This window comes from Leptodactylus fuscus, chromosome 3, assembly GCF_031893055.1.
Source record: "Leptodactylus fuscus isolate aLepFus1 chromosome 3, aLepFus1.hap2, whole genome shotgun sequence".
In the NCBI taxonomy this organism is placed as follows: domain Eukaryota; kingdom Metazoa; phylum Chordata; class Amphibia; order Anura; family Leptodactylidae; genus Leptodactylus; species Leptodactylus fuscus.
Window position 1 is genome coordinate 197920493 of NC_134267.1, and position 26065 is coordinate 197946557.

At 42.8% G+C, this 26065-nt stretch overlaps 1 protein-coding gene across 1 annotated transcript in view; it reads left to right on the forward strand.

The window, feature by feature from the left end:
* The first annotated feature begins 318 nt into the window (after positions 1–318).
* The window catches only part of PID1 (phosphotyrosine interaction domain containing 1), a 41051-nt gene continuing 15304 nt past the window's right edge, over positions 319–26065 (forward strand). The window contains exons 1-2 of the mRNA XM_075269046.1: positions 319–460; positions 21545–21691. Of these exons, the coding sequence (XP_075125147.1) occupies positions 431–460; positions 21545–21691 (177 nt within the window). The 5' untranslated portion in view covers positions 319–430. The remainder of the gene's footprint in view (positions 461–21544; positions 21692–26065) is intronic.

The following is a 26065-nucleotide window of genomic DNA, read 5'->3' on the forward strand; positions in this document are numbered from 1 at the left end:
TGCAGGGTAGAGTGAATGACGCATGATCCTACAGCTGAAACTACGCGCCGAAGTGGTTAATGGCGTTGCTATGGTTATCAATCAGGACGAGACGTGCTCATAACAGCCACGCCTATCACCGTCAGGGGCGTGGCTTAGGCTGGATTACTCCGCCCACCCGGTGACAGCGACAATCCTAAGGACTGCGAAGATAACAAATCTAGGAGGCGGTGAACAGAGAAGTGGGCGGGGATTCTGGGATGACGCGCCATAGCCGAGCGTGACTTGAGACTTGATGGCGATGTGGGCGTGGTCCAAAGGATAACGGGGTGGGGAAATGGGAGGAGTTTAGCAGGATAACGGGGAGGAGCGCGGGACTGTGGGGAGCTCCGGCCTTGGGGTACGCAGTTAGCAGACGGTTAGAGGAGCCTGTGCCGAGATACGCGGGGACATGTGGCAGCCGGCGAGCGAGAGACTGCAGGTGAGCCCGGGCGAGGGGCCCCGGCACAGGGTCAGTGCTGCAGGGGCGGCGGAATAGTGAGGGGCCCAGGGCAGAGGGGCAGCTGGCGGGGCTGAGGACGAGGGATGCGGGACTCTAGGGGGTGATGAGTGTGCAGGGATGTGCGGGGCAGGGGAGGACCAGAGAGGAGCTGCACCAAAACAAGGGATGGGGGGGCACTAGGGCGCCCCCATCCTCACCACTGGGGGGAGAAGAGAACTGACTACTGGGCACGGAGGACTGCTGGGTGCTGTGGTCCATGGGTAAGGGGTGGCATGACAGGGGCACTTCAGGGGCTGCTCTGATCATTATACAGGGCTGTGATATATGAAGCAGTGGGGTATACAGGAGGTGTATGGAGCACTGGCCATATATGACATGTCTTGGTGCAGCTAGCCGGCCTCTGTGACTTTGGTGCAGTGCATGTTATACAGAGGGGCTGCTCAGTCCTCCATGTAGCATCATTGTCACTTTTGGTGGTCTGATCTCCCCTGCACCCCATGAATCCAGTGACTGGGGTCTCGTGTGTTACTACAGACATATGAGTCAAAGGGAAACAATGCGGGGGAAAGTTCTGTGAGGACTTTGAAATTTTGCAGCACAACAACATTTGGAAGGGTGTACACTGCGATTGTGCAAGTCTCCAGCCACTGTGTGTTAGTGCCAGCATGTGAGCTGCTGCCTCCTGGCTGTCCGCTGTCTAGTAGTCCTAGGCTGAGCTGCCTGCCCAGAGGATGACAAGTCTCTGCCCATTGCATTAATTTGCACACCCTGTAAGAAGAGTTATAGCTTGACGTTGCATGGCCCCAATGCAGAATCTGTGATGGGGTCCTGATTTACCCTGGACCATTTAGAATAGTGGTTTATTTTATGTGTTATGGGGCCCCTTTGAGGTCTGCAGCCCGGCAGCGACTATTACAGCTGCACCCCCCTATAGGTACGCCCCTGCCTGTAAGAACTGAATCAGTTTATTGTATGATCATCCTTGTATTAGTAACATGGGGGGATGTAGGGTGTTTGCTGGAAGTGACAAGATGGAGGACATAGGTGGGTGTCAGGAGAGGTGTTATAGTGAAGGGACTTCCTGCAGCTATGTGATGGTGCCCTTGGCGGTGCCCGGCTACTCCAGTGCAGGTTCCAGCTATTTTTGCATTATGCTTTCACAGAATTGTTACCAGGAAAACCTGGAAATGAGAACAAGTACATAACATAACTTATTGGTCTACATTGTCTGAGATTCATTGGTGCAAGCGCCACAGGATTGCATTGCAGGCCAGTACATGGACATACATGACATGTGCAATTTATAGCCATGTATAGTCTGGGGTGAAGCTGTGCCCTCCATCACCTCCAGGTACATTGGCATACATGTATATAGTTATGTGAGGTGAAACACTTATGCCCCTTGATCCTTAATGGACCATCTAAGGCGGTCCTTATCCCTATCAGCTGTCATAGCCATCTTACGCTGTCATTGTCACTACCATTTTGGGGTTCCACATCTGCACTACTAAATTGCTGTCGTACTATGAGGGATGGTATACGTATGCCTCTGAGGAACTGGCGGTGGCTATGCAAGACACTAGTGTGAGGCTCAGTTGGGCAAGTCATGCCTATATTGGTAGCACATGCAGTTGCCTCTATGCTATATTTATATACTGCCATATACAGCTGGCAGATATCTAAGCACAGAATGGCGGTATTATTTGGCAGTATTAAGCTGTGCACCGTATAGAGCTGTTTGTCTTATCTTGGCACAGTATAGTGTCATACATTGCTGTTCTACTAGATGAGCACTGTATGGCTATTAGTGAACATGGTCAGTAGGATGAAGTGTCCCAATGAGTATATACTCGTATATAAGGAATCCTTCATGTTTTCTAAATGACTTGTTGTCCACTCTGTGCAGTTTCATCTTAGGGGTTGGTTAACCCTTTAATCCTTCTGATCACAAGGTGGTTTTGCTATGGCGGATGTCCTCGTGATCAGCTACTTTATGTTGGGAACCTCTGTGGTCTTGTAGTCTTGGCTGATGGATAGTTGTTCAGCTTATTGTAACTGAGAATAAGAAATTGTGGCCATTGTTGGCCATTTTGAAGACTATGGAATGGACCAGTACTTGAACCAATACAAGTATACATAAACTCTTCTGTTCTCTTACCCGCTTCCTATCCCCTCTCTCCATGTATATAAAGTGCACATCTATTACTCTGTTCGCAGTGTGTTTGGCCACTTTGCTGTATAGAGCACATCTATGACTCTTCTAGGCTATGTTTGCAGTGTGTTTGGCCACTTTGCTGTATAGAGCACATCTATTACTCTTCTAGGCTATGTTTGCAGTGTGTTTGGCCACTTTGCTGTATAGAGCACATCTATGACTCTTCTAGGCTATGTTTGCAGTGTGTTTGGCCACTTTGCTGTATAGAGCACATCTATGACTCTTCTAGGCTATGTTCGCAGTGTTTGGCCACTTTTCTGTATAGAGCACATCTATGACTCTTCTAGGCTATGTTTGCAGTGTGTTTGGCCACTTTGCTGTATAGAGCACATCTATGACTCTTCTAGGCTATGTTCGCAGTGTTTGGCCACTTTGCTGTATAGAGCACATCTATGACTCTTCTAGGCTATGTTCGCAGTGTGTTTGGCCACTTTGCTGTATAGAGCACATCTATGACTCTTCTAGGCTATGTTTGCAGTGTGTTTGGCCACTTTGCTGTATAGAGCACATCTATGACTCTTCTAGGCTATGTTCGCAGTGTTTGGCCACTTTTCTGTATAGAGCACATCTATGACTCTTCTAGGCTATGTTCGCAGTGTGTTTGGCCACTTTGCTGTATAGAGCACATCTATGACTCTTCTAGGCTATGTTCGCAGTGTGTTTGGCCACTTTGCTGTATAGAGCACATCTATGACTCTTCTAGGCTATGTTTGCAGTGTGTTTGGCCACTTTGCTGTATAGAGCACATCTATGACTCTTCTAGGCTATGTTTGCAGTGTGTTTGGCCACTTTGCTGTATAGAGCACATCTATGACTCTTCTAGGCTATGTTCGCAGTGTTTGGCCACTTTTCAGTATAGAGCACATCTATGACTCTTCTAGGCTATGTTCGCAGTGTGTTTGGCCACTTTGCTGTATAGAGCACATCTATGACTCTTCTAGGCTATGTTTGCAGTGTGTTTGGCCACTTTTCTGTATAGAGCACATCTATGACTCTTCTAGGCTATGTTTGCAGTGTGTTTGGCCACTTTGCTGTATAGAGCAAATCTATTACTCTTCTAGGCTATGTTTGCAGTGTGTTTGGCCACTTTTCTGTATAGAGCACATCTATGACTCTTCTAGGCTATGTTCGCAGTGTGTTTGGCCACTTTTCTGTATAGAGCACATCTATGACTCTTCTAGGCTATGTTCGCAGTGTGTTTGGCCACTTTGCTGTATAGAGCACATCTATGACTCTTCTAGGCTATGTTCGCAGTGTTTGGCCACTTTGCTGTATAGAGCACATCTATGACTCTTCTAGGCTATGTTCGCAGTGTGTTTGGCCACTTTGCTGTATAGAGCACATCTATGACTCTTCTAGGCTATGTTTGCAGTGTGTTTGGCCACTTTTCTGTATAGAGCACATCTATGACTCTTCTAGGCTATGTTTGCAGTGTGTTTGGCCACTTTTCTGTATAGAGCACATCTATGACTCTTCTAGGCTATGTTCGCAGTGTGTTTGGCCACTTTTCTGTATAGAGCACATCTATGACTCTTCTAGGCTATGTTCGCAGTGTGTTTGGCCACTTTGCTGTATAGAGCACATCTATGACTCTTCTAGGCTATGTTCGCAGTGTGTTTGGCCACTTTTCTGTATAGAGCACATCTATTACTCTTCTAGGCTATGTTTGCAGTGTGTTTGGCCACTTTGCTGTATAGAGCACATCTATGACTCTTCTAGGCTATGTTCGCAGTTTGTTTGGCCACTTTGCTGTATAGAGCACATCTATGACTCTTCTAGGCTATGTTTGCAGTGTGTTTGGCCACTTTGCTGTATAGAGCACATCTATGACTCTTCTAGGCTATGTTTGCAGTGTGTTTGGCCACTTTTCTGTATAGAGCACATCTATGACTCTTCTAGGCTATGTTTGCAGTGTGTTTGGCCACTTTGCTGTATAGAGCACATCTATGACTCTTCTAGGCTATGTTCGCAGTGTGTTTGGCCACTTTTCTGTATAGAGCACATCTATGACTCTTCTAGGATATGTTTGCAGTGTGTTTGGCCACTTTGCTGTATAGAGCACATCTATGACTCTTCTAGGCTATGTTTGCAGTGTGTTTGGCCACTTTTCTGTATAGAGCACATCTATGACTCTTCTAGGCTATGTTCGCAGTGTGTTTGGCCACTTTTCTGTATAGAGCACATCTATGACTCTTCTAGGCTATGTTCGCAGTGTGTTTGGCCACTTTGCTGTATAGAGCACATCTATGACTCTTCTAGGCTATGTTTGCAGTGTGTTTGGCCACTTTGCTGTATAGAGCACATCTATGACTCTTCTAGGCTATGTTCGCAGTGTGTTTGGCCACTTTGCTGTATAGAGCACATCTATGACTCTTCTAGGCTATGTTTGCAGTGTGTTTGGCCACTTTGCTGTATAGAGCACATCTATGACTCTTCTAGGCTATGTTCGCAGTGTGTTTGGCCACTTTTCTGTATAGAGCACATCTATTACTCTTCTAGGCTATGTTCGCAGTGTGTTTGGCCACTTTGTTTAGCATGTACATTTCAGTAATGCTGAACATATGCCTAAACCTGTGAGGCTCACATGCCTTTGTAACAAAAACCATACGGCACGTCTTCTCCGGCATAGGATTGTATCAGAATGCGTCTCTATACGCCAGAGGTGTAACAACACTCTACGGGCACGGTAGATGTATATGCCAAAAGTATTTCCAGTCATATACATAGAATATAGTCCAATATTACTGCACTTTGTTACTGCAGTGCAGCCTGACATTGGTATGAGTACACATGACAGCCTACACACAAGAATGTAGTCTCCTCCTTTAGGATGCCAGTGAAGGATGGCCACAGCGAAGAACAGTCACATCGGAACAACAAAAGTGACTTTTAGGTGACCAGAAGTCTCAGATGTCAGAAATGAAAGAAGTGCCACATACCGTAAAGGGGTTTTCTACGCAAAAAATATTGACACTCATTCTTCTTGCACAGACAATGGAGCAGGACAAAGTCAGCGCTGTTCTCTGTGTAATGGCTGAACTGAGTGATTGCAGTTTTGGTTTCCATTTACTTGACTATGAGCTAATTTGCAGTAACCTGGTCTGGTCAATATACAAAGAACAGCGCTGTCTGCTTCCTGCTCCATTCTCTGCATCACTTGACAGGTGTCAGAAGATGCCTGATGTTGGACCCCTGCTAATCATATTGATATTCTCTGCTTAGGATAGGTCCTCAATATTTTTAGCCCATGCAGCGTCCAGTATTGTACACTTTCTAAGAGTTGCGCTGCTCACTCGCCATACAAACTGTCTATAGGGCGGCGCTGCAGTACCTACCTCCCCTGCTGCAGTATGTATACAATACCAAGAGCTGTACTATCTCTATACAGGTGATCTGCGGGGTCCCAGGTGTCAGACCTTCAATTGTAGAAACCAGATAACCCCTTTAAATACCTGACTGGGTAAATTGGCCACAGTTTTTTTATTAGATATTTTTTTCCTCCTAAACTGAAAAGTAATTTTCAAAGTAGGCAGTGCGGATCACAGCCTCGATGGGGCAAGCTAGCCTGTCATCCCTGTTTCTATGGAAATCCAGACATTGAACAGTTTGGTGTATTTTGTTGGAATGTATAAGCTTAGGAAAGATCACACGGCATTCTAAATTTATCCAGAATTGCACATCTTGATGTCTGACGCATTGACGGTTACTTGGGTTTTCTGATCTTACTAAGGCTCCGTTCACATGGAGTAACACGCTGCTCATTCTGACACGTATACACGTGTCAGAGTGAGCACAGTAAAACAGGATCCCATTGACTTCAATGGGTTCGGTCTTGCGCGTGCTACCCTTTGAACTCAATGGGAGGCTTTTTTACCTATTGCTTTCAATGTGATATGCGCGGAACAAAAAATTCTAGTTTTTGGGGGTTTTTTTAATGGAAAACTGTCCATTAAAAAAGTCCTAAAGCTTATCACTGAGTTTGCTACAGTTGCGCCATTCTAGACCAGTACTGGACAAAGAGGGTACATCAACAGTAATATATTTGTCCCATCATCTTTGGTTTGCTACATTGTAGCCTGGAGTACAGCCTGTTAACGCTATGTTCACATCTACGCGGCTGTGTCCATTGTTTTGGTCTGTCGGAGGAGTAGAACATTGGATGCAGGGACTACTAAAACAGTGGACATCAAGGTGCATGATGGACTGCGTTCACTGTAATAGGATCCATCGGGTGTCTTTTCTTTTAGGGGGCATTCATACAATGCAACGCGGCAGAATTAGAATCAGAATCAGCGCTGCAAAACAGACTTCCATTGACTTCTATGGGTTCCGTTTAGCGTGTGTAACACTTTTGAAATCAATGGGAGTCTTTTTAACCCATTTACTTCAATGTGTTACGTGCGCTAAACGGAACCCATAGAAGTCAATGGAAGTCTGTTTTGCAGCGCTGATTCTATCAACGCTGCGTTACATCGTGTGAATACCCCCTTACATTGAAACTGCTGGATGTAAAATTTGGACGTGCGGGACACTTCGAAGCAGATGTGAATGTGGCCTTAGCTCACCTAAACTGGATACAATTGTAGACACCTCTTTTAGATCTTCGGATCCAAGCAAGAACATTTCTGTGCAAACCGTTTGAGGAGGTGAAGCCTAAAGCATATTAAAAAGTTGCAGAACTTTTTATACAACTATTACATAAAATGCCGCATCCCTTTAAGTGTTTACTGATCCCAAATTGACTTTTTTTTTTTTTTTTTACCAAATGTGATTCGATCTGTAGCACAATGGTGACCCTAGAGACCAGATGTAAGGTCGACATGTGGCTGAGCAGCTCTATAGTATTGGTGAGAGATGGGGTAATGACTTCTGATGACGGACACTCAATATTATTCACTTATAATTACTTTTCAATATTCTTTTCAAATTCTAGAATTGTATTCTCCTTCAAGGGATCTTCTGTGTTAAGATCCTCTGACAAGTCGTAAGGTTACATTAAGGGTTCCAGGGTCTGGGACCACCAACTGTGCTTTGAATTAAGGTTTCCTAGTACTTGGTAAACAAGCAGAAACTTATGTTATCATTGGCTTTGATTTGTAGGTTTCTGGGATTTGGAGCTACACCATTACTGAAAAGGAAAAACTATTGCAATGCCGTGTGAAAATTGCATCTGGTTTAGGAGTGTTTTTAGTGGATTTAAAAAAAAAAAAAGAGATTCCAGAAGATGCATAGGATCACCCTTAATATCCTCTAACCAAGCCCATTTTATTACAGGGTTCTTCCATGTACCCCAATGCCACCCCTTAACTGCTTTTAGAAAACAATAATTCAGTCCCTGTCTGTAGCTCTGATAACTACATATCCAAAGATTAAGGTTTTTCCATAGCGCATCAAGAACAAGATGTACTTAAAAGTTTTTTTTTTTGTTTTTTTTTAGTCATATATATTGATGACCTATTATTAGGATGGATTATTAATATTTGATTAATGGGGGATCTGACACCTGAGAACCCTGCAGATCAGCTGATTGAAGAGGCCACAGCGGTCAAGTGAGGTCTTTGACCTTTTCAGTGAATACCAAGCACAGCCCTGTACTTTGTGCTTGGTATTGCAACTTGATGCCATTCACCTTAATGGGAGTGAGCTGCCATTGTATTATGTGACTGATGAACATGACATCAGAACAGGAAAGAGCTGATTGGTGGGGCTACCAGATGTCAGACCCCCCCACCTAAGGTGCACAGTATACCGTGTATGGAGGCATGCATTTTGCAGGCTGTTTGCAGATTCCAGCCTACTGCTAGGAGTAGCACAGAAGATTGGATGGAAAAGCATGGAGTGGTTTGGTAACTAGAGCAGAATACTCAGGGCCAAGTAGATGTGTGACTATCAGGGTAGGTTCACATAGGAGACTCTGACGCAGATTCTGTCTAAAATCAGAGTACAGAAGTCCTGCTCGATAGACTTTTGTCTGTCGGTTTCAGTATAAAACCAATGGAAACCCAACTGGCACCTGGCAGACTTCATTATAGTCTATGGGCTCCACGGTTAACCACTTTTTTTAGCGGATGGGCTCTCCATCTTTCATGTCCCCATGCAGATCCAAATGAAGGAGAAACAACCACTATTGTGAACCTAGCGTCGCTCTGTGCATTCCTGGATTATCCCCATGCATCCGATCAGTAACATTGTTTGACTTTTCAGAAAGAGACTGAGTCATGTTGCAATTCCCTGCAAGGTGATTGGATAAAAGTGGCATTATAAACTGATCAGCATGGGTACAAATAGAACCCTAAAATCAGGATGGTCTCACACAAAAAGAAGTGATGACTACTAGACCCCTCCAGCAACACATAGAACTAATGGCCTGATCTGTTTTGGGGCAAATGTTTGCAAATATGGCCTGAGATAGAAAGATGATCACAGGCTTTAAATGGCGCTTCTATAGATAATCCCATGCTCCTGTGTTGTTGCAAGTAAGATTTGCAGGGTAAACTGGGAGGCTGCGCTGGTGGCTATATCATTGCTTACCAGTTTACTCTGTTAAGACGCATACCAGTATATTAAGATATTGGCAACTGTCTGACATTTTTAATGTTCTTCAAGAAACTGTTGATCAAGACTGTCTGTCTGTGTTCCTTCACACTGTTCTGATTCTGACAGGAACATTTTGTGGCACGCTCTCTTTGGCATGGGTGAAGATCATCTCACCCATCACGGATGTCTCATGCCTGTCTCCCATGATGAATACATTAGTTCATTGAACTCAGGTGGCTGCTTGTGCAATCTGGAAACTTGGATGGGCTCCTCATTTTGCAGGAGTCTATCCTGAGTGACACGTATTAGGAGGGTCCCTGGGGGACCAAGGGCTGCTTGTCCTGTTCAAGTGGAGCCCCTGCTTCATTCTCCCTCGCTGGAAAATCTTCTCCAGATGGCGGGCCGGACGTGCTGCCAGATGAATTTACACAATCCCACAGACAGAGTTTATTTGGCAGATCCCAGGCAGCTTTAAATCTCTTACTAAACTCTGGAGAACTGAAATAAAACATCTTACGAGGCCCAGCTCAAGTAATGGCGCTAGAGATTTTTACAGCATCACAGAGACTCATTCGCTGGACAGACGCTGCTACTGTGCTCCGTACTGCATTTCTCTGGGCATGCTGTACAAAATCGGAGACCTGAGAGGCATAATGACTGATCTGAGTGTGAAGACCTAATAGATGAAAGGGCTTGGGTCAGTGGTTCCCTTAAAGCAGTATTCACACATGCGAATTTGTGGACATGTGATGTCTGTGAAAATCACGGAGAGCGATACAACCTGCTTTTTTGTGGGTCAGGTGCTGTTCATGGTTGATCTGATGCCATAGACTTGTATTGAGGCAGATGCTTCACGGATACATCAATACACCCCCCCCCCCAGATATCTAGTATATGTGTGTGTGTATCCTATCATAATAATAATATTAATTATTATTATTTTATTTTTTATAGTTTGTTACTCAATCACGCAAAAACGTCTGAACAGGTTTGGATGAAATTTGGCACTTAGATAGTTTGTAACCTTGATTAACACACAGGCTACTTTTTATCCCGATAAATGACATGGCTTCACAACTGTTATGAATTTATGTTCACATACTATATTACACTGCTCCTGCAGCAGCCTTATCGCAGTTAATTGGAGATTGCTGAAGAGGCTGCTCTGTCATCTCTCTATGTAAACACACAGCTAACACTGAGTCCATTGTGTACAAGCATTTGCATATTATCTGCTCCAGTGCTGAGACACTAATATGGGAACACCTCTTTAATCTAAATTGGCAATTTGCCAATTTTAAACAAGAAAATCTAATTTGTCGCAAAATTCTAAAACAACGAGAGCTATGAAGGTATCCAGGAGTCACAGACTACTCCTCAAGCGGAGCTCAGGAAGATTGAGCAAGTGGCTCTTACAGCAGCCAAAACGCCAGAGCAGACTGATCATCAATGCCTCATTATATGGAGTCCCAGCGAGCTGCTGAGATGCCGGAACAATCACAGGCACAATTCGAGGAACAAGTTAAGCGGCAGGCCAGCTTGAGAGCTGCTGAAACCCCAGAATAGGACAGGACATTTGACATTCCCGTGGACTGCACATATAACAGTAAATGATAGAAACCATGCCGCCCTGTGGTAAAATAAAGATTCAAGGTCCGCATAGACTACCACTGGTTTCCATCTTGACAGGACCTATTATGGGTTCTCTTGTATTCTGGGATCACAGAAACCGGAAAATTAAGACAGAAACTGATCCGAATGGAGCCCACTGACTACAATGGAGTCCATCAGGTTTCCATCATGGCTTTAGAGAGTATAACAGGGTGTACGCCCCAGAGAGCAGCTGGTAAGTGGCATTCAGTACTCACCATAGCAGGTCTGTGAAGTCAGTAGGCCAAACCACTGACTCCGACTCCTTCATAAATGGCTGATAGCCATGGTCAGTCAGAAGCTGTAAAAGATTCTCTCCTTTATTAAAAAGCCAGTGAGTAAATGAAAGTAAATATGTAACAAACTATACATCTCATTAATTATACAATATTAATAATTACTTAACATAATAATACAAAATTGGTCCGGACTCCCGACTCCGCAAACATGGTAAGTTAGGCCCGTTTCACATCTGCGTTCAGTATTCTGTCCGGGGAATCTGCATGGGAACCCTCCGAATGGAATACCGAATGCATTGACAAGCGGTGAGCAATGAAAGCACACGGACCCCATAGACTATAATGGGGTCCGTGTGCTTTCCGCACAGTGTGCGGAGAGAAAAGTACTTCATGGACTACTTTACTCTCTGCATGTCTTATGCGGACACCTCGTGGAAAACACACGGACCCCATTATAGTCTATGGAGTCCGTGTGCTTTCATTGCTCACGATGTGTAGACTCCCCGAATGGAATACCGAACGCAGATGTGAACCAGACCTTAGTAATAATGCAGCTGATCAATGCATGTGGGAGAACTAGGGGGGCCATTATACTATATGAGGTAGCCATTATATAACGGTCAATGAAGGCTTTGAATAAAGTCTTATTTTGTTAAAATTTATAACAGGGGTGCTCAGTTGTGAATATATATATATATATATATATTCACAACTGAGCACCCCTGTTATAAATATATATAACTAGGGGGAAGGTTGAGAAACGTCGTACCAAACAGGTTAATTTTCAGATGGAGGCAACATATTTCTTTTCTGGAGTGCTTCTTTAAGGGACGTACGTTTCCAGGACTGTTTATTCAATTTAGGGATAAATTCTGTACATTTTCTTATTTTCGCCTTCATAATAGGGAACCTTCCTTTACCCCCCGGTTTATGACCTGTTTTGTATAGGTAACCAGATCGGATCAGGCGTCTTATGAATAATCCATGGCTGTATTTAAGACAACTTCCATCCTGATCTCTTCTCCCTTCTGTTATATGGAAGGAATGCGAGTCAGTGTGGGAAGTCACTTTGATGTCTAGGAGACAGGTTTCCCACAAGCCGTCTGGCACTGCCTGTTTACAGCAGCAGAGTCACGTGCAGCACAAATCATAGGGGTATTCACGACACCATCTTTAGATTTTGGTCAGGGAATTGCTGGTTATGGTAAGGAGCTGTTGCTCCGATTCTGTGTAATGTCAGTTCTTTGTAGGTGCGATGCAGGAAGTCGTTTTTCAGGTTTCTGATATGTAAACCGTTCATAATATTTAAGATTTGTTTTCCTTATCCTTTCACCCTGACCCCGGACCATATAGCCGGATTAACACTCACTTTATCATATACTGCTTGCTGCTTCCTTACATTATGGTGATGTACACAGCATGTATCTACGGGGCTAGCTAGACAATCCCATGGCAGTCGAGAACCCCGAATTTGATAAAACAGGGTCAGATAACTGGCAGTACAATACAGCTTTATAGTGTTGTCATAGGAACTTGCTTTATTTAAAGGCCCACCCAAGTAAAGTGAGAAAAATAAACAATTGGGTGAAAAAATGCTGCAAAATATTTTTGTGAATTATCAAAATGAAGTGAATGAACACAAGAGAATTCTAAATCGCATCAATAGTTATGATATGGACTACACACAGCCCTGATCTCAACATCATCCAGTCTGTCTACAATTACATGAAGAGACAGAAGGATTGGAGCACGCCTATATCCACAGAAGATCTGTGCTTAGTTCTCCAAGATGGCGGGAACAGCCTCCCTGCCGAGTTCCTTCAAAAACTGTCTGCAAGTGTACCTAAAAGTATTGATGGAAGTCAAAGGGTGGTCGCACCAAATATTCATGGGATTTAGATTTCTCGTTTTTTCATTCACATTATTTTCTTAATAGACTAAGAAATTAACGATTTAGCATTCTTTTCCACACCTGCCTGAAACTTTTGCACAATTTGCCTGTATGATGAAATTGCATGGACTGTTCTCCGCCTACCATGGTTGCTGAGTATGGTTAGGCAGGTTCCTGTCACAGTTATAACCTAGAGGCAACCTCTCTGACTTACCGTCTGATCTCACTAACCATTATATTGTCCCTCTGCAGGCAGAGGTGGCGCTGTCTCTAACTGAGGCATGAAGGGATTGATAGCAGACCAGTGCGAATGAACATTGTAAAAATGAATATAGCATCTGATCAGTGCAGACAGGAGGCTGAACTGCAGGGATCTGAGCACACTCACATCAGGGAAGTGGGGGGGGGGGGAACCATAGTCCTTTAATGTATTTGCAACGTGTTGATGGTTTACATATAAGGACACTCAGCATGTGATCATGTATCAGCACCGTGCAGGAAGGAGTCGGGGCTGCTTGCTGGGTGTGCTTTTTGTGGCTGTAGATGTGGATTCCATTCCATAGTCATGATGGCTTTGGTTTGTCTTTTAGCAAGATACATCTGCTACTCATGTGCCGTGAACATAAGAAGCTATCCCTCTTGCCTTAAAATGTCCATGCGGCCTGGCTGCAGTGCACACATATAATAAACTGAACTTATGTAACCACTCCATGGGTATTGCTACAATAACCTCAGATGCTGGTGGCCAGCAGTCCTATCATTGTGGCGCGGAGGTCCACGCTGTAATGATCTTGTCCGGTGCTCACGTATGTCCATCTTATTTCTTTATCCAGCTTGAGTAACTCTTCCGAGCTCCAGCCCTGTAAATAGTTTGGAAATGCCTTTGAACAGATATGTGACCGTGTTGTTCCTGTGTTCTCCAGATGTGACCCCTCTCCCAGCCCTACGTCTTCTCCCCTCTCTCCGCAGCCAGCCGGCTTGTTCCTGTCATCCCATAGCAGATGTTCTGCTTCAAATGCATGTTTGAAATACTTCATGGAAAAGCCTCTCGCTTGGAGAAATATTATATGAGATTGAGCCCCACTCACTATCAAGAATTGGAGTAAAAATTTCAATTTATTTGGCTAGATCTCCTTTGCGATTTGGGATCCTCGTAGAGGGCCTATGCTTTGGTCACCCACTATTAACTGATGACGTCATTGCATAGTTTCCCATGTATTCTCTGTTAAGAGAACGGATGTGGATGCTTCAGGGGACCCCCATGGATTCTTAGCGCGGTTGCAGATGATGCTGAGTTATTTCTGTGGTTTTCTGCTAATAAACTGTATTGTATAAGGAAATGTCTTCCAGCTTTCTAATAAACTTTTTTCTATATTAATTTTTCCCGATTTTCAAGTTTTTTTGCTCTCCGGAAGTGAAAACGCACATCTGTCTGACCATGAAGTCCTTAAATTGTTATGTAAAGTTCAGGATGTTTAAAAGGTTATTAATATCCATATAGTGCTATATGTTATACCAATTTGGGCCCCTGCAGAGTCAGGGCCCAGTAGCAACTTCTACCTCTTCATTCCTTCTAGCTATGCCTCTGCCCACTATTCATCTGTTCACATCAGCCATCAGTTTCTGAACATACATAGAGACTGGAACTGGAAGCAGACGGCTCCATTCTCTGTGTAGTGGTCATGCCAAGGTACTGCAGGTCAGCTCCCATTTACTTGAATTGGAACTGAGAATGGACTCTGAATCTGATTTCAGTTCAGTTCTCCGTGTATGTCCAAAGAAAAAAGATTTATGTAAAAAAAAAAAAAAAAAAAAGTCCTCCTTGGTGGAATTTGCCGTAGCACCACCTTTGAAAATTAGCTACTTCTAGACCAATGCCTGGTTTTTCTGAAACTTAGTGGCATGATCTTAGATCAAAGCTGAGCTAGAATATCTCCTGCAAAATGGAGGAGACCCATCCTCAGGCAAATGTTTTGGGATTATTAACCCTCATCAGTCTGAAGCATGGCATTGGCTGTCTTGGAAAGAGGTCACAGATGTGATTCAGAAGGGGTACTATGACTAAGTTCAGATGATGGAAATTGAAGAGGAATTTGAGGTGGACACCCATGCAGATTACTCCTGATTTTCCGCTGTGGTGTTCCACCATGCATTAGGCTTAGACAAATGGACCTAATTGGCCCTGTGGCTCGTACCGTGGACTCTGTGAATTAATCTGCAGCCAGATCAAGCAGGACACTTATTTTTTCAGCATTTTGCTTTGCTCTCGGCCTACCATTGAAAGCAATTCTGCGATATCTTTACTCATAGCTTTGTGTTGCACCGTTCCTCATCCTTTTAAATTATGTATAAATGGACAACTGGGTGTTACCATTCCACTTGCCTTTAGCGTGTCAGCTTTGTAAGAGTCGGTAAGACATGCCACCAACTGGTAACACCCACTTGTCAATTTATTATAAAGCTGTAGGAGGATTAGCAGCGCACTAAGGAAAGCTACTCTAGGATTCTCATCGCCTGGTGAATACAATAACTTACTAATGGATGTATATTAGGAGAACTGACAGGTCCACTTTGTTCTATTTCCACCTCTGTACTTCTTGTACTAAAGGGATTTAGAAATCCTGTTGTGATGGGGTCCAGGGTCACAGTTCATGGCCAGGTTGGAACTTGAAGGTCAGGAAGGATCTGAAATCTACAGGGAACATGGCGGAAAGCGTACTTATTTGAATAATTGGGTAGTGGGTTTCGCTACCATGCTAAAAGGGTTATGTATGCTATGAGCTTCCCAACTACCTCTAGTAGCTGGAGCATCACACCCTATGACGTACTAATAAAGAGTAGATCTATTGTTCCAGGCGTTCTATGTGTGGGCTGTTGTTTCTAGTTTTCCCTATGGGTCCAGAGACTCTCCATATGTTCAGCATACTTTGCCATAGCCAGACAAATGCTCTTTGATGGTCTTTTTTTCTTTTAAAGTAACACATGTAGAGTGATCATGTGGCAGGGGGATCTGATCCTTGTAGCTTTGAAGTGCTGTTGTTTTGCAGAACTTTTAAAGTTTGTTCTGATGGGATGGAAAATCCAGATATGACCGAACCTGAGAAGTCTATCACCAATAGACATGACGTGTGCGCTTAATACAAAGCACATACTGGGAACTGGTTTTTATGTCACGCAGCTAAAGTTGGAGTCTGCTTCTTGGGGGGGGATGTTATATATACAAGTTTGGAAGAAAATTGACCAATGGCAGGAAATGGAATAAAATAACTATAAACTTACATTCACCTGCTCCGCTGGTCTTTCTTGATTTTGGGACCGCTGCGGCCTTAGCAGCAGAGCTGGCTTGTCCAGCCCAATATTGCTGAGGTCGGTGAATCGCTAAAGTGGCTACGAAAAGTAGTCACTGCTGCAGAAGAATCCTCAAAGACCAGAGGGGGATTTATCAGATTTCTTTTATCAGCTATATCCAGCCTTCAGTCTTTGGTCTTCTGCCTCCTTTTGCCATATGTACTTCAGCTATTTCCAGCGAAAACATCATATATTTTTTTCAATTTTTTTTTTTCCATTATTCGCAGATCTTAGTGGTGCCGTCTACTTCCTCAATTTGCACAACCTTATGGCTTGTCCTTATTGGTCTTTGACTTGCAATCTTGAGGAGTGTAGATATAATATCCAGTAGTTGGATACAGTTGATCACACTTTTATGACTCGTCTCAACGACGTGTTATGAAACCGTTTTAGCGGATTTAGCAGTACTATTTGCAGGCTTATGGTGGATTTTCATATAGGAGGTTTTATGTAGGACATTACTTACACAATACACACATGGACACAGTGTCCCCATATTGGCAGCAGTTACTGTGCTCAGGTGACCACCTAATACACTCCCTTTTCTTACTCCTGTATACTACATCTTATATACTGACCTGCTATGGTCACAGAATTGTCCTCAAATTGTCCCCCCACACTTTGGCCAGATTATAGAGCCAACCCTTAGAGTTTGCTTAGTTGAAAGAAAACAAAAACAATCATTCCCATTCATAATAAATTCCCTTTTGGAGTATTAGGTAAGTTGTGTTGAAGACCCCCATCCCTCCCCCTCGCCCTCCCCTTTTACCTTATCCTAGACTGTAAAGTATGTTCACAAGGTCTTATACAAGCTGTCTGTATTCATGCTGGACATACCTGGCTACATTCCCATTATGAACAGGGCGAATACTTGTCTACTGAATGTGTTATATGGATGGTCCGAATTTCACGCCTTTCTTCTTACGTAAAAGCAGTTTTCACTGTAAACTGGTGGTTTGGACACAATTCATCTTATGCTGTAAGTGAGGGAGTGCAGGAATGAAATTTAATGGGAACGGTTTTGCATATTTCTATGGACAGGATCCGTACAGCTAGGGTGCCATTAAATTTCCAGTGCTCATATTCTAGAAGCAGAAACAAGAAGAGTTACTTTGTCAAAGTGCCCGTAGACATTGCATCCTGCCAATTTTAATAGGATTCATCAACAGTGTCATGGTTGGGTATAGCCTGAGTGTTGCGTTGGTGGAAAAAGGGATCAGAGGTGTTTGGCGAGTCCATTCCGCCAAGAAGATGGTTGAATCATTATTTGGACAACAGAAAAATATGTTGGATTTGGCACTCTGCCTCAACCACATACTACTCGCTCTATACAGTAGATACTATATACTGTATGTGTGTAGCCCCCCCCTATTCTCTAATTATCTGTATCCTGCTGTGGTTTCCTGTGTATACAGCTACAAAGAAATGATGCCCTACAGAACTCCATAAGAATTCATATGGCTGGGAATTAAAGCCAGATATCTAGAAGTTACATGTTGGCGTCACCTGGGCCTCTAACAGTAGGGCAATGGAAAGAGCAGCATGTGGGGCAAATTCTCTTCTCTTTGCCCCCAGGTCCTTTTCTGGTAACTGCTGGTTACCCGGGTGCTCGTGTCTGAAATAACCTTTGCAGATATTTAACTTAATTATATATTTTCCTGTAATTTTACTTTTCGTATTATATTATACCATCTAGGTTGGCACTGCTAAGAGGCTAGGATACACATTAAATATTGTCAGAACTGATGTCCTATTGGAACCAGTACTTTTGGCCATCAGTGAAGACTTCCATGGAGAGCCACATGTGGCCCCTGAGCTACTGGTTGGGGACCACTGCTGTACAATACATGTACACATATATGTATATAACCAGTCTGAAAGGCAACAAAGGGCAACCAAACAAAAATGGCAACAATAGATACACCAAATTGGTATCTTTTCTCCTCCATAAATGTGCCTGTGCTGGTCAGCCAAATGTTCTGTATATGTAATGTCTACAATTGGTTCATATGTGACCCACAAACCCTTATGACATTACTTAATCCCTTTAGAAAAATAGAATTAGACAAGTATTAAAGGTTTTCTGGGAGTTAAATATTGATGAGTTATCTGGGGTATCTGTGTAACTGCTTGGGATAGGTCATCAGTATTGGATTGGATGAGTTCAGATACCTGTGACCTACACACATCAGCTTTCTGAAGTGACTACAGTGCTTAGATGAGTTAAACTTGAGATTCAAGGTCCGGTGACGTCACTTGGACTGTCCTGTTCATGGTGCATTACCAAGCACAGTCCCTACGCAAAGTACCGCCATGTTCTTTGTATTCGATGAAGAGGCCACAGTGTTCACCTGAACACTTCAGCCACTTAAAACAACTGATTGTCTGTCTGGGTCCTCAGCGTTGGACTTCCACTGATCTGGTGTTTATGGCCAATTCTAAAGGTACTATAAATCATTAATATCTCAATCCCAGAAAACCCTTTTAAATCCAACTTGTCCAGTTTTTGCTTTCCCCAACATCGAGATTGTTGGCCCACCACAGACAAGAGATTGTTGGTAGATCTTACCTAAATTGGCCAGATCTGCTGAAACCTTTATGAGACATTTGGTCAGCTTTAGCTTGGATGGAGCTAGGACCTCTCCATTTCAGTTCACTTCTGTGTAATCTAATAGACTGTGACAAACGTCTGACTTTGGGTCTATTGAGGTTGTCACTGTATTTAACTGCCTCTTCCCCATCTTGCTGGGGGCAAATTCACACTGCACACTTTGCACCTATTTGCAGTAAATCTTGTAAGGTTTATCCCTTGCAGTGAAGCTGGTCGCTCGTGTGTGTCTAGCACTTGTTATATTGTACCGCGAGCCTGTTAACGGTTAGAAAGTGAGTGTTAATCCATCCGGATTTCCACACTATTCTTTTTTTATCTGGTAGGTACAGAAGTCATACACATAATATCAATGCGGCCTGTGTGTTTTTTCCCTTTTTGCATTGGCCAGTGATCAGTGTGGAATCTTGTCCCGATTCCAGGGAGCTCCTGACATTTCACTTTTGGGCGCCTGTAATTCTTTTTACTGTCCAGACGTAAAAATATTCATAATGAGGTTTCCATACCTCCTAAATCCTGAGTCACCTTTCCAGAGGCAGAATTATAATGTGCTAATAGCATTAATCTACTGTACACTTCATATATGAGCCTAGTAATGAATATTCTCATTGTCATCCTAATGTAAATGATTAGAATATCCAGTGGGGTTCGCAGTTCCTTTTTTCTTCCTTCCTTTGATGCTGCTGAAGAATCTTGCGTGACAGAGTTCAGTCTGGATAGACCTTAAGACCTCGGTAATAAAAGTTTATTTTTAGCAGATATGTGACATGTTTACCTGCGTGGTATTAGAAATTGAGTTGAAAGGCTATGGTCACCTTTGCACGCTTTATTTATTTTTTTATTATTGATAATGTTCTTTCTAAATGTGTGATTTACGCAACTTTCTAAATAGTTTGTATAATAGCTGTGTAACTCCTACACGTAGCTGGCAGTCCTGCTGCTTCTCACATACATCCAGCAGCCCTTCACTGTGTTACCTCTCTTTGCTCTCCTTTCCTTCAGGGGAAGGCTCTGTTGACACCTGTTCTGATGATTTTCATTGTTGTGGATACAATTGACCATAGTGGGCTTTGTAGCGTGTCCATATTGGGCCTGGCATTTTACTGGAAAAATACAGATTGTCATTTTTGATCAAATCTGCAGTGGAAGCTCCTGTCTTTCATGGATGTGAACACAGACTGAAAAATACCATCAGATGAGAGGAGGTTGAAGCATTTCATTCTTCAGTATGGACAGGTTACACAAGCTGTAATGTATGAGGCTAGTCATGGTGAAAACAAACACATAGGGCAGTCCACAAGGAGAGAGGTTGAATAAAAAGGATGGGTATCATTGTAGGCAGAGTAGAGAAAGCTTGCAGACTCTGCAGGGGAGGAAGGGGGATTTTGATATCTAATCTTATATCAATCAATCTTTTAAAGGGAGTAACTAGGAGAACTTGCAGATTCCTACTGTGATCCCTGGGGGTCCCAGTGGTTGGATACCCAGTGATCAGTCACTCATCCGCTATTTCCTGCATAGGAAATAAGTGTCTATAGTGTGTAGTCACACAGAAAACACATGATAAATGGGTTGTCCTCCTCTTATGCTTTTTGGTAGTCCTTCAGATATCTGCAATGATAGAGATTGATCTGTGATGGTTCTCAGTAGCAAGTGTTCAGTTCTTCAGCAGCACCACCGCAGGAGAAAATGGATATTACACTGACTTTTATATTAGTGGGCTAACCACGAGACTTGCTTGGTCCTCCTAAGAGAGCGGCACCCTCCCTAGCTCATTGATGAAGGTCCCAAACAATGGACTCTCCTCTTAATCCCGAATGGCCTGATAGGGTATTTCTAAAATGATAAAGCAGATCCCCCCCCTCGCTTTTAAGCTTAATTTAATGTCTTCTCCTATAAAAACACATCATAATATTCCATCATTCTATCTTCAAACCAGAAGCTTTTAATAGAAGACATCAAACAGAATGTGGTTGTTACAGTAATGATTTGCACCTTGGATATACAATTGCATGCTACTTTCTTTATTGGGAACAGATGAGGGGTTTACCATAACGTGCCTACATTAATGGGGTAAGGTACATGCTGTTATAAGCAGTTTTTATGGATTTATACATCTGCTGTGGAAAATACTGGGACTCAGAGGATATAAAATGGGGGTCTTGGGAACTTCAGAGGTGGATTGCTCAATCTAAGAGTCATGTTCTATAATGATTATACATCCCAGAAATTTTTCATCATGTTTAAGGCAGGAATAAATGGTCATTGTTGTATCATTGCCACATATGGTAAATATGTACTTTGATAAAGGGGTCATTGAGCTGTGCTAGTATTACCAGTAATATGTGTGTGCGGTGTACCTAATGTTATTTCCACATGCTCTGCTTGTATAAGAGGAGCCACATGGTGCAGTTTATTGTTTCTGTGCATTGCTTATCACATCATGGTAAGTGGGTTATAAGACGCTTTGAAGGGGACTATTGTTTACTTAAGAAGCTTTTTCAGGACTTCCTTTTCTTGGTTGTTTGCCCCTTAATCCAAGCCTTGTGTTAAATACTTCTTGTTCTCTTCATAGCACTTCCAGACCATGATAAAGTCAAAGCTGAACGTGTTAACCCTTCGTAAAGAGCCTCTCCCAGCGGTAATCTTCCACGAGCCAGAAGCTATTGAACTTTGTACCACAACTCCACTCATGAAGCCCCGACCACAAGCAGGATGCAAGGTACCGTGCTGCTAACACCTAGACGTTCTTCACCTATACAGACCACTTGTAGATTTGTTTCTGTTCTGGTTCTTCCTAAACTTTTTGCGAGGTTTCTTATAGTTTCCAGACTGCTCTATTTTTACTGTTACCCTTCTTATATCAAAAAAATAAATGGGTACTACTCCGTTCCAAGTAGCTGCTGTGAAGCAAATTCGTATACTGGTTAAGGAATTTTCAGAAATCTTAGATTAGTCAGTACCCAACAGTCTACAATTCCCACCGATTTAAGGCTGCGGTGGATGTTGAACATACTGCCCTCGGGGTATACAGATGTATAATACTTGCACTATAAATATTGATGTTACCATTCAACATAGAGGGCCTATCATTACTAGTAAATCATAGGGTAATATTTTTAAAGGGTTGTATGCTATTAGAAAAGTGAAGGGTTTTTTATTTTGTTTTGTTTTTTTCCTAAAAAGGTACCACACCTGTCCAAAGGTTGTGTTTGGTTTTGTAGCTCAGCCCCTTTGATAAGAAAGATGCCTCGCATTGCACATGTCCAGGTGTGGCCATGTGGAGGAGAGTAGTCATGTATGACCCATTTACCAGCTATTCTGCTCTAGAGAAAGCTCCTCTTAGGGTTCTCCTCATTCACTTGGCATCAGAGCCAATAACTAGGCAGCCCGAATACCTGCCATGTCTTCATTTGTCGGAAATATGGATGGGATATGTTTGCTTTAGTATGTCCAATCCTTTTTGATTTTAGCAGAATCTTCTCATTCCCCCTTTGGTCGCTATCTTACTTACCTGACGTTTAGGTTATATAGGATCGCCATAGAGTGTGCCTTTACACCCTGTAGTTCCCAGGGTTACATGCTACAGCTGACAACACTGTTTTCCCAATAGCCTTATTTTAACCTCCCATTTGGAAGCGTAATGAGCCCTTCCACTAGTATTTAGGGAAGTGTTCATTGTTATTACAGACACCCCAGGGAGTGAGTAGTGAGCTGGATTCCTTACTCACAGCTCTGCTCTCCATCCGTTCTCTGTTCCAGGTGCTGAAGTCACAGCAGACAACATGTCGCCCACAGGGAACAGTGTATCGGTGGCACTAATGGGGCCATTATATTGTGTATGGGGGACAATTTATGGTGTATAGGGGCAATATGTTTCAGAGGTAACTGTGGATGCAATAAGAGGGTATTATCTTGGGGGGGGGGCCTAAAGGGGCATTATTTATATTTGAAAATTCTGCCAAAACTTACCAGAAGGTCCCAGAAAAAGGTGCAACCACCTCGAGTCCAATAAAAGTGGGGAAAATCTCCTGGAATGCTCCCGCATCTCCTGGTCTTATATGTATGTGACTGGCATGGTGGGTACCTGCATTAAAAAAAGATGTGACACTCACTCCCCTCTTCACATTGAAGCAGTATCCCTGCACCATCAACACTACCTTCCTCCACAGACCACACAACCTTGTAATGGCGTCTGTCATGGTTACATCGTGATGTCTGTTACTTTAATGGGAAGACTAGTGCTGAATGCTGTGCTATTCTTTCCATCAAATCTGACATAACTATCGATAGATGCTCCAAACGAGACCTTATGTTATTAACATGAATTGACCACTACTTTTTGGTAAGAGGAACCTTCTAATATCCGTGAAGATGTCCTGACTCTGCCACGATAGTAAATGTTATAGAAAAAGGGATCAGACAGTTGAGTTTGAACATAGAGTGCAATTCAGACAAGTGGTATACAGCCAAACTGCAGACGATACAAAGAAAAAGATAAAAGTTCTTAAAATATGAACAAGATACAAGGTATTAAGCTTAGATTTGGCTGCCTCAGGAATTCCAGAAGATTATATGGATTTGAACATGCTCGATCCTTTAATATACAAGGGAGGTAATCCGTTACTAATGGTGTCTGGCAGTAGCATAATCTCTATTGAAAACAGCTGCATGCTTGGCTGAACCAAGCATGCATGTGTATGGGGGCATTAGGAGGAATAACTGTCAAGTGGAGAAGCAACAACTATCTTGCCAGTGAAGACAGAGTGACCATATGGAGCTTTTCAGACCAAGTCTTTGTGATTTAGCATTTTACCTTAAGGCAATATTGTTTAGAATGACAAGGCATTCAGAAAATGACCGTCTGAAATCTCAAGTGTTCGTATAGGGCCAGCTACGAAAAGGCAATGTGTCTGGTGAGCATAGGAACCAAGCGTCTGATCTTCAGTTTCACTTGGTCTGTCTGGTGTGGCTCTTATCTATGGTCTGTATAGTGTCTAAAGTCTTTGTTGAGCCGATAAGTCGTCTCCTTCCATCCATGTGTGCGGGTATATCCCATGTTTATGTGGGTGTATTTAAGGGCTCTAGTGACTTTATTGACCTCCCCTCCACCTCTGGAGTGACTGAAGGGCTTTGTATTGGGTCTAATCCAGTCTAGCCCTGCTCTACCAGCAAGGGAATGTCTCTGTAGAGCTGATAATAAGGAGTAAGCTCGTGTAAGGAGCATATTTTCTCTGGGGTAATGTCTTAGAAAATCCTTGTTTCTTTGGGGTTAGTAACATAACTGCTAGGAGGATACACACTTAGTATTCTGGAAGTATGCACTGACGTAGGCCGAGATGGATCTTCTAGCACGACCATCCTCCATAACACATTTCATCTACATAATTTAGCAGAATATGCACTGACAAAATATTCATTCTTTTTAGCCTAAAATAGTTGTATTTCATAGTGATAATATCGTGCCTGTATGTGATGTAGAATGGCTCCAGTCTGGAACATTGCTTGGATACACAGCTGCTAATTTACTAAAGGCGGGTCCATAACCAACGTCAATCAACGTAATTGATTCCTTTCTACCTGGAGGTGCCATATCTTTGCCATATCATGAGTCCTTGTAGTCATAACATGAAGTTTTGATCTCTCCTGCTCCTTCAGTTACTAGCATTATGATGTTACATAGATTTTATTTTTTTTACTTTGACATCCCTATTTTTTGTAAACTTGGTGAAATATAATATGACATATATTACAGTTGTGTCCATCATTATCTTTCCCCGAATTCTTTGAACTCCATTTTTTTCTCAATGCGTTTTTCACGCCAGCACATATTACATTAACAATTCTGGACAGGGTCCGCTGGTCATCTCGGGATATCTCTGAGAATGAAGTTGTCACGTAGATTTCCCAATTATGGCGCGCCTCCGAAGATCCTTTATATCATAGCATATTACCATCTTAGAACACTGCTCTGTTATTTCGGCTCGTGAACCCCTCGCACTTTCCCACGTCACCTAAGGGTTGCCTTACTATTTTGCATTGACTGATTTTTATATTCCATTCTTTATATGGTTTCCTATACTACGGTCTGTGTTAGTGGATATGGAGCTGTTCATTTGTTCTGCTGCTTGTAGAAGACTCGGGTCACGGATCTATTGATTCGCCTTCAGTACATTTGCATTCAGCTAATGAATTGAGAGATGGAGAGAATGGCGATGTACTTAACTCCTTTCCACCCTAAACTCGGTACTAGAATCTGAATAATCCAGCACAATAGCCGTACAGTATATGAAGTGTTTTCTACCTGCCGGCGGAGAATTGGAGGAACTATCTAGAAGGTTGTCAAAGTAATGATGTTATCTTCTAGTTATAAAGTATGAGATGTTCCGTTCCAGCTCCTTCTCTGGTGGCTTCATAACTTTAAGAAACGATAAAAGTTAAAAAAAAAAATGGAGAAAATAAACAAACTAATAGGCATACTTATTGGAAAGAAACTGATCCAGGAAGATAACACTTAGCACAGTCTTTATTAAAAAGAATTGTCTTCATTTTTCTTGTCAGAGGTGTCGAGTTATGTCCTTTCTCTTAGCTATTCATGAGTAACAATGGAAGGGACCACCATCGAATTATAGAACTTTTCATTACAAAATTTAATAATATAAATCAATATATCTAGAGCAAGACAACCCGCAGTGGTCTTGACTGCAGCAAAAATAAAAAATGGCTGCACTAGCCACAGGGGTTTAAACCCCAGCGAAAACCAGTTTGCAACTTTTGTCAAATCTGAAGTATTAATAGACATGATGGGACTCCAAACCCACTGCACAAAACAGTTTGCTCTATGGGGTTTTCCTGCAGTGTCTGGTTGAGATTTGTCGAAATTCCATCCACTTTACTTTACTGGAGATCCCACTGTTGCTATCCTGTGTAGCCCTAGATGTAGGATTTATCTGTCCGCTTGAAAAATCAGACATCTTTGTAAACCGACACTTAAGGACACCCACGGACATTAAAGGACACTACATGGTGTCCCATTTAAAATAATGCAAATTGTAACAGACACAGCTAGTGTCCAATGCTAAAATCTTCCGCGGAC